Genomic DNA, 9,865 nt, shown 5'->3' on the forward strand with positions numbered 1-9,865 from the left:
GATAGCACAAGGATTGGGACTTCTCAACACAATACCTCAAGGAAGCAGGTAGTGAGAATGACCCTGATGGTTTTGTCAAGAGGCTTTTAGGGGCGCTGTGTGGGTCTGATTTATTGCCCATCCATCATATAGAATACGCTTGGGTGTGTGAGGGAATTCTCTGGAACAGTCTTAGAAGTATCCTGCATGTAATTTCTCATGGGTCACAAACTGGAACTCTTGAGGGCTGTAGCAACTATAGGTGGCAGGAGGCAAAGTAAGGCTAGAGAGCCCTTCACTCAAGTGAGGAACAAATGGATTGGGACGGTCATATTTGACAGAGACTGTAGTGCTCATCCCAGACCTACCCAGGGACACTTGCTACTTAGTAAGGAGTTGCTGAGGCCTGATCCATGGCCCATTCCATGCCCCCTTTGTGTTGCGAGTACCTGTCCATACAGCAACTAAAGCCAAGGGAAGGTACAATGTGGTGACTTGGTTCACAGAACTCAGAGAGCCTCCCTCTGGAACCTTGCCAGGGACCAGGTGTCTGCCACTTCAGCCAACACACAGGACCCAGAGGAAGCATCTAGAGGAAGCTGTGATCTGGGATGCAGGATTTAAGGATCAGTGCTCATCTGGATGCCCCAACCCAAATTCAGCGAGGAGCAGGCTGTAGATTTGAGTCATCTGAATATTTTTTCCCAGAGACTCCTGGGGTACTTTCTGTTTCTTGCCCAACCCTACCTTGACCCTCACACTTAAAAAGTGTCACTGAGGGTCTGGCTGAAGCACCTGTGCCTGTGACATGTCTGCCTGCATCTGTGCATGCACCTCTTCAGCATATTGCTGTGAGCATGCCTGCATGGGTGCCTGTCTGACAGCATCTCCATCTCTGTGTGTACACACGTGTGTTTATATGTGCCTGTTTTCAAAAATTATTTTTGTGTGTGTATGAGTGCTTCTCTCCATTTACGTGGTGTGCACCAGGTATGTGCCTGGTGCCTGCAGAGGCCAGAAGAGGACCTGTTGGAACTGGAATTACAGATAGTTGTGAGCCACCATCTGGATGCTGTGAACTGAACCTGGGTTCTCTGCAACAGCAGCAAGTGATCTTAAGTCCTGGGCCATCTCCCCAGCCCTTTATGCATGACTATACATGTATGCACATGCTCTCTCTCTCTCTCTCTCTCTCTCTCTCTCTCTCTCTCTCTCTCTCTGTGTGTGTGTGTGTGTGTGTGTGTGTGTGTGTCTGTGTGTCTGTGTGTGTGTGTGTTGGAATGGGGTGAAGTAAAATGTAGAAGGAAGAGAGGGTTATGAGTTAGAGTTGAGGTTGCCTGTGTAGATGGCAAGTCCATAGAGTACGATGGGACTCTTCTTTCCATCCCTCTGCCAGACAACACACTGATCCTAGAGCCCAAAGCCTTCTATTGTTCTACGTTTAAGAGTCTGGTTTAAGCAGAGGAGCAGTACTTCGCAGCAGTGCTGCCAGTGCTTGCCTTATCAGTAGGACTTCATAGTTTAGCTTTCTTGCCCTCCATGAGGATGACCCCAGAGTGAAGAACAATGTCTCTTGTGAGCAGGCCAGTCTTATTGCCTGGGGAAGCCAAGAGAGTGGCCAGAGAGAAATACTGGGCAATGGGGCACAGATGTAACCTTGGGACTCTGTGAAGAGAGAACCTGTGGGGAGCTGTGTGGCCAGTGCCCTGACAAGGATATTTGTTTCTAGGCATATGGTGCTAGCAGGAGAATGGAGGACTATGAAGAAACCTAGGGGAGGGGTGAGGACAACTGTCTAGACAGAAATAGGGATGTAGGTACGACCAGAGACCCTGAAGTCAGATAGACCTGACTGTTAAGTTCTGTCAGTTCTAACCCTGTAATTTGACAAGGTTCCTCATCTCTCTGGATTTCAGTGTCCTCCTCAGCCAAATGGAGGTAGTAATATCTACCTTGGAGATTTGGAGTGAGAAGTTAACAGTTCAGAGTAGGTGATGGGCGGGACAGAGTCCAGATGCACAGCGACCACATAAAAGCTATCAGTCAGTAGCAGAGGAATTTACCCATGGGATAGAGGTGCTGCTTGCTGGCAGCCTCAAGGTCTCCCTTTGCTCCAAATGGCAGAAAGCAAGATGGTATATGAGAGCCCAGGCACAGGTCATCTAGTATTATGTGGTGCCCTCTGGTGGCCTGAGAGGGCCTTGCATGCCAGATGGGGGCCCAAAGTGAGTGGGAAGATGTGGGACTTGGGTTGTGTAGTTTTGGGTTTGAGGGGCCTGACTTCTGGAGATGCCACAGGAGCACCCCTTCTTTTGTCTTCCATGACTCTCACTGGAGAGCTGAATCCTTTGCCCAGCATGGCAAGCCTGACATTTGGAGGCCTGGGCCTCAGTAACTGTTCTTTTCCAAGTCATAAAGCAAGTTTGTCAGGATTGCTGTCTCCACCCTGTACAGCAAGCAGCAGAGGACCAGAGGCTCAGTGTCTCAGAAGCACCAGCTTTTCCTTGAGCTCAGTCTTCTCCTCTCCCTCTGAGGATCAGGAGCTCGGGGTCCAGAGGATGACAGCAGCAATGAGGTTACTTCCTCCCATGAATGCTGTGCCATCCTGGGTTTTTAGCCACATTAAATGAGGATAATATCACTCCTATTATATAAGTTTGCTGAGGTACAGGGATGCATTCCTGTCTCTTCATTTTGTTTTCTGGCTCTTAGCTAATGAAGCAGAGGCCACCATAGGCCTTCTTCTTCCATGTACGGATCTCCATGTTTATTCTTGAGGGCAGCACCTGCGGAGTGGAGCAGAGTAAATGTAGACTCTGAGGTTGGGCAGCCTGGCTCTGCCCTTGCTCACCTGCCTGCCTTAGGTCTGCTCCTCTTATCTTCCTGGAGTTGTGATCTCACCTGCAAACTTAGATATACCAACATCTACCCTTAGTTTGTCTTTCTTGGTCTTAAGGAATGTTGAGAGGGGCTGAGCTGTGGCATCATAGGATCCATAGGTAATCCTGGACTTAGCAGGAGAGAATCTCCAACCCCCCGCCCCCATGAATTCAGCTGATCCCCAGGCAATCCTACCTGGGAGACAGAGACGTAGCATAGATGTTGTCTTAATACCATCTTCTGGTTCGGTCCAACGATGTTCACACAGGGAACATGACCCGGTTCCTAGTATGTTTTCCCTTCGGGATCAGGTCCTGAGGGAGCACCAGGACCTGTGCACAGGGGTGGGTGTTATCAAACCAGGTCTTGGACCTTGTGTAAGTCACTCTGAGCCTTTGCCTCCAGATTTGGCAAGCGAAGGAACTAAGGTTCCTTCCACCTCTGACATTACAGGACTCAAGAGACCCGGAACCAAAAAGGTTATAAATAGCCATTAAAACCCTTCTTAGCTAACAGCTGAGGGGATTCAAAGAGGCATCCTGCGTGGGTTCCAATACCACAGTGGGAAAGGAAAGTGAAGAAAACCTGTTTATTCTCTCTTCTATTGGTGCCTGCCTCATCTATTCAATTTGAGTTCAAACTCAGCCTGGACTATAGAGAGAAATGCTATCTCAAATAAAAAAAAAAAAAAAGTGCCAATGACACCAGGAGTGGCGGCAGCAGCAGCAATAAGCCAGCGAGACACTCCAGCCTGACTATAGGGGGGGAAAAAGCTGTTTAAAGGTGCTGGTAGACAGTGGGTTTATTAGGCAGAACATGGCAGTAGGCATCCCCAGAACAGGAAGCACAGCCATGCCACTTCCGGCTCCCTCCCGCTACTTCCGGCTTCCCTCCCACTCTTCCACTCTTATGGGTTCCGGTTCTGAGGGCAGAGCAGGCAGGGGCTCAGATACAGGAGCTCTGCCAGCTGTCTGGGTCATGACCTCTCCCATGTCATATGTTCCTATTTGTTGCAGGTGGTAGCCTTGGCAGCTTCCCTCAGGGAAAACGAGCAGGCACAAACCCGTTCAGTAAGTGACCTTTCTGGACTTCCCTCTTCGGTGGACCCCCTGCAGAAACCGTAGCTTAGCAGTCAAGCCATAGACCAGACCATCACTTAAAGGCCCCCACTCCGTGTCTGGTGGGGATCTGAGGAAGGTGTCATCAGTGTTGAAAGGATTCTGTCACCCGCACCTGTCCCAGGCACCTGATGTTTCCTCCAGGCTAGGGTAGTACGACCTGACCAGAACTCAGCAGATTTCATCCTGTGCTTGTCTGGCAGACTCCGGGTTTGTACAGTTCCACCGGAATTTACAGTTCCTAACTGACTCTGGATGCTGGGGGCCCCAGAGTAGCAAAAGATAGGAGGGTAAAGCACGCACATCTGAGTATCTAGGCAACCTGCGCCTGACCTAGCCCATGTCTGCTGTACAAAGGCTGTCCTCATGCAGATAGTTTCGTAGCTGAACATTTCGTACACTAATGGCTCACATCGCTTTTTTTCTTTTTGCTCTCTCCTTCCCGCTCCCAGTCGGACGCCTTGTCTAAAGAGTGGAAAAATCAAAAGGCCCATGGAGACTCCGAGGAGACAGGACTGACCATCAGACACCTAACCCTCAGCGCTGCCCGTGGCCCAGCCACAGCCTGTGTAACATAAGTGGTGCCCGCCATGTTTGCACTTTTAATAACTCTTACGTGTGTGTTTTGTTTCTGGTTCCATTTGTAAACACCAATTATCTAATACCATAGCAGGAACAGGAAAGGGAAGAAAAGCTGTTTATTCTCTCTTTTATTGTTAAGGTTTTTTTTTTTTTTTTTTTTTTTTTTTTTTTTTTTTTTTTTTTTTTTTTTTTTTTTTTTTTTTTTTTTTTTTTTTTTTTGGATCTGCTACTGACATCTTTTAGGTTATGGGGGAGGGGTGAGGGATGGGGTCAAGAAGAAAGAGATTTATATACTGTATATAAATATATATGTAAATTGTATAGATCTTTTGTACAGGCATCGACATCGCTGTTTGTCCCTCCCCTCTACTTCCTCTGGACTCACAGTCCAGCTCTCTCCTTAGCTTCCCCGAGTTTCACTGTATATGGACTCTGAGAGAATAGATGGGAGCCCCGTGCTTGTGCTGTGGATAGCATGTTTTCTTCTGGTGGGAAGAGGGTACTGGTCCATTAGCTGTCAAAGTCCAGTCACTTGGCCATTGGCTGGGTAGGAGGGGAGCCCAGTTCCCGTGGTGGCCAGCATGGATTTCAGATCTCCGGTGGCCCACATGTCCGTGCTATCCAGATACCTTGGCAGTCTACAGTGAATAATGGAGCAATCTCTACCTGAAGGGGCTGGATTTGGCTGCTTTAAACATCTCTACCCATGTTTAGCACATCCCCCGTGTAGGACATGAGAGGTGAGACCCCAAGCATGTGAGGAAAAGGACACCCAGCACCAGCAGGGTTCTCCTTCAGGAGGTGTTGGGCATCTGAGGAGATGGTGAAGAGGACTGAAGACTTGAACCAGCCCTTCTGCAAACCCACAAGAGAGTCTCCACAAGCATGTAGCTCCCAACACTAGAGTCCGACTAAGTTTTACTTCCGTGCTCTCCCTCCATCTTTTGGATCCTCACCGATTGGGTCAGCCACCTTGTTGGCCGATCCCGGAGTTGCTCTTATTCCTCTGGCTTTTCTCATGGACTTCCAGAATTGTTGAATTGATGTGGCGTCCCTTACTTCTGCTTCCTCGGGAAGAATAGGAGCCATGATCCAGCTATAGGGAACTCTAGGCTTTTGCACAGAGTGTCACCGGGATTGCACCAGGGCAGACGAGCAGCTTTTTCTGTCTAGGTGACATGCTGAGTCAGAGGTCCTTCAGTCAGAGCAGCAAGTGATACTTAGCAGCTCTTCCATGGTCAGCCATGACGGCAGTGAGGGAGGCCAGGACTGGTGCTTTTGCTGGCTTGCTCTCCTCAACCTGCCTTCCCTGGGTTTCCATCTCAGTATCCTGTAAATGCATCCACCCTGGTAAACCCTGCTCTCTTTTGGGTCTGGAAGGCATGGACCACATAATGCTGCACACATGTGGGGAACATAGCCTTCTCGGGGCTTGATTCCATGAAGTCTCGGCTCCAGAAGGTTCTCGCTGTCCTGGTGGAAGTCACACATGCTGATGACCAGTAATGAAGTCACACACCCATGATGACCAGTAATCCTGTCCTGCACGGTAAGGTGGGAAGAACACCTTCCCTTGGAGCCTTGAACAGAAACACCGCATGCAGCAGGCTGGAGCTGGATGGCCCTCCCAGCAGACTCCAGTCCCATTTCCTAGCCAGAAGGAAATGTGCACAGAGAAGCCACCTTTATGTAGGAGTTTAGAATCTGACCAGCCAACTTCTCTCTCACAGATGGGCGTAGGCTGTGCTGTGTGGTTTTCCCTTGGGGAGGTGGGAGCAAGAAAAAGTATTTGTAGCTTGTTTTATAAAAAATAAAAATGGGTAAACTTGGGCAGCTGGTGCCTCTTTCTTTGGGTGGCCTCCTCTGAAGGAGAGGCCCCATTTCCTAGAAGGTTTCATCATTTTCCTGGTCTAAGTGCTCAAGCGCTGATCCTGGAAAGTCTAGGTTGCTTTTAGTGAGACACCAGCAGGGAACACAGTGGTCCCTGGGGTGTTTACTTCCTAGGAAGATGCCCCAGGTCCTCTTGGCCCTTAACTGCTAGTGTGTATACTTTAATTCTCCCTCTGACCTTCACCCGCACAGAAACCCCAAAGTATACTCATTCTGGGGCCCTCCCCTCAAGCTGCACCTGGAATGGAGCTGGTAGAATATTGGGAAGGAGCTCTGACAAGCTCAGCCTGGTGGGAATAGCTGTGTTAATCTTGATCTGGACCCTGGAGCTGGAATGCAGGTGGAAAGATGACCCTCTGGCCCTCAGTCAGGTTTGCCCAGCTCATGTTTCAGTTCTGCCGGGCACTGTGTGGCACCACTTCTGAGCTGGCAAACCCTGCAGAGCAGAGGACTTTGGGATGGGGGTTGACAACATGCCTAGGGCCAGGATAGGGGCCAGGCACCTGAGTCTCCTGTGAGTAGGACCTTTCCTTTCATCCTCTCTCCCTTCAGGGCTGTCCTTGGAAATGACCTTTGTTAATTACCCAGCTTTTCCTGATTCTTCTGACTGCAATTTGGGCCTTTGTCCTCTGAGGGTACACAGAAGATAATTTTTTTTTTAATTCTCCCTTCGCCCAAACTTTTCTCCCACAAGACTTCCCTGGAGAAGGATCTTAGCATTTGCCAGGTCACATAGTCCCTCATCATCTCGTACCTCATCAAATTCCTCCCAGTTTCAGAACTGAAGCTTCTGTTTCAAGGTAGTGGGAATAACTGGTTTGCTGTACACTGATGGACACTGTCATGGGTCAGTGACCAGATTGCATTGTTCCAGGTTCTAAGTATAGATTCAGGCCTAGGAAGAGGGGCAAAGTGATTGCCAGGCCTGGAGAAAGTAGACTAAGAGGTCCTCTTGTCTTCAGATTTTCTGACCTCAAGCCCTGAGCACTGCTGATTCCATGGCTGTCTTCCTGGGGGCATCAGAAGAGCAGCGTCTGTATCCTGTACCTTAGGACTGAGCTGCATTGGAGGGAGTTCATTGTCGTTCCCAGCAGTTAAATCTTACTTAAAGCCACTATTTTGTAGAGGACTGCCAGCAAGGCTTCAGAGAAGTGTGGTTAGCACTTCCCATGCAGGAAGCCCAGGAAGAGTCAGAGTTGATTTGACCTCCAGCATAGAGTATAGAGAGGGGCCATGGGAGCTCACCTTTGGCAGCAGAGTGGACTCTCATTCCTACCCCTTGCTCCTCTGTTTTTTTCCCCAGACAGCTGCATCAAGAGTCAAGGAAACAGCACAAGACAGGTCCATTCTGTCTTTGCCACACCTCAGGGCTCAGAGCCATGTACCGCTTTCACAAGGAGGGAACTTTGGGAACGTATTCAGCAAGGAGGTCTAGAGGCCACAGAGCTGGCATCTTTTCAGGACCATCGAGTGTTGACAGAGGATGGGGGTCCCAGGTCCCAGGGGCCCCAGTGATATGATATCTGCTTCCCAAGAGGGTGAAACACAGCCCCAACACCTTTGTAGAAAGATAGATGGGTAGATGGATAGACAGACAGACAGACAGACACACACACAAAATTAAAACAACAAACAATGCAGAGAGGTAGCTAAGTTAACTTTCTGGCCAAGTATCTCCAAAGCTTCTAACTGATCTGTAAGATCATGGCTATCCCATTAATGAGGTTCCAATCTTTCCCAGGAGGCTTGACATGTTCTTGCTGAACAAGCAGGGGAATGAGAAGTTAGATCTACCCTTCACCACAGATCTGTATGTCTTCTGCAACTTTTTTTTTTTTTAACTAAAAAAGCCCTAACTCTGGTCACATCCTGTCTAATACTTCCTGTGCTGGGTAAGCCAGCCAGCGGTCTCTTGTCATTTCTCATCAACAAAGGACAGATCAAGCTGAACAATCCCTTCTGCGTGCTACTTCTACATCTGGCAGCCACCTTAACAATGTGACCTTAGCACTCCCTTTGCTCTGCACTATTCCCTCCTTAATAGGATAGTTTCCAGGAAAACCCTTTGTCCAGATCCTCTTAACAGGACTATTGATTCTAGTTAATGGTTGATGATCCTGTATGTGGTAAGCGGAGCCTGTTTCCAAACTCAAGGCTATCTTTTAGTAATCTACACACTTGATACAAGGGAGTGCTATGCACGGGGGTACTGCCTGTCTACAAGGTAGTAAACAGGAATCAGACTGCTGATATAACTCAATCAGGAGAGACCAGGATGAGCTGCAATAAAGTACACCCCTCATGACTTCGGTGGCTAAAACACAAAGAGATAACCTAGACTTAGTGTCACCTGGGGCACTTCTTTGTACTGTCCTTATTAGGGATCCGTGTCAAGGAAGACTCCTTCCCTCTTGATTATGGAAGCAAAGAAAGAGAAATGTGGTAAATTGCACTCTGGCGCCTATCCAGAATGAAATATATTATTCTCTTAGTTTGCTTTCTATTGCTTTGATAGAGGCCATGCTCAAAACCAGCTTGGGGAGGAAAGAATTTATCTGGATTACATGTTCCAAATAGAGTCTATCGTGAAGGGAATTTGGGGCAAGAGCTGGAGCAGGAGAAGAGGCAAAAATGGGGGAACACTGCTCACTGGCTCTCTCCCCTGGCTTGCTCAGTTACTTTTCATATACAACCCAGGGCCATCTGCCAATGAAGGTGGCACTGCCCACAGTGGCCTGGATCCTCCTACATTGATCATCAATCAAGACAATGCTCCCACAGGCTTGCCAATCTTATGGAGGCAATAACTCAGTTGACATTCCTTCTGCCTAGATATGTCCTAGGTTTGTGTCATGTTGACAAAAACTCACCCCCACAGTCATATTGCTCATGTTCCAGTGACTAAAGGGATTACACGGCCCCACCCAACTATACAACAGTGAAGAAATAGAATCAGTATTTCGTAAAAACTCTTGACTATTATTACAATGTAGATTATCTTAGTGTGATTTTAACTGGGCAGTGTGTGTAGTGTCTAAGAATAAAGAAACTTGCTTATTCCATTTTGCGCAATGCATTTTGCCCATGGCTTCTGACAAATGTGGCATGTTCATAACAACCACCATGTCCCCTACTCAGCAAAGTGGGGAGGTGAATACCAGTTTCCCTTCTGTGAGAAGTCAACACCCCACCTAGATACTGTATCTGATGCCCTGTAGGAACGCTGCACCCTCACAGTATGGGCAGGAGAAGAGAAGTTGGAGGGGAAAGAGCAGGTTCAGGCAACATTGGAGGAGAATAGCTGGCTGAGACATCCCAGTGCCCTGTGCTATGCATGTACCTTGTGTCTTCTGTAATCATGAGTTTGACCCATGCCCTATTGAATCATCTTCCATTAATGAGAGTCAAGGCTGTTT

General features: G+C 48.4%; 1 protein-coding gene across 2 annotated transcripts in view; it reads left to right on the forward strand.

Moving 5' to 3' along the window:
* The window catches only part of Smoc1 (SPARC related modular calcium binding 1), a 157,257-nt gene extending 152,659 nt beyond the window's left edge, over window positions 1–4,598 (forward strand). For both annotated transcript variants that reach the window (XM_021179100.2, XM_021179101.1), the window contains exons 12-13: window positions 3,876–3,929; window positions 4,430–4,598. In XM_021179100.2, the coding sequence (XP_021034759.1) occupies window positions 3,876–3,929; window positions 4,430–4,446 (71 nt within the window). In that variant the 3' untranslated portion in view covers window positions 4,447–4,598. The remainder of the gene's footprint in view (window positions 1–3,875; window positions 3,930–4,429) is intronic.
* The last annotated feature ends 5,267 nt before the right edge of the window (window positions 4,599–9,865 follow it).

Source organism: Mus caroli, chromosome 12 (genome assembly GCF_900094665.2).
Source record: "Mus caroli chromosome 12, CAROLI_EIJ_v1.1, whole genome shotgun sequence".
NCBI classification, from domain to species: Eukaryota; Metazoa; Chordata; class Mammalia; order Rodentia; family Muridae; genus Mus; species Mus caroli.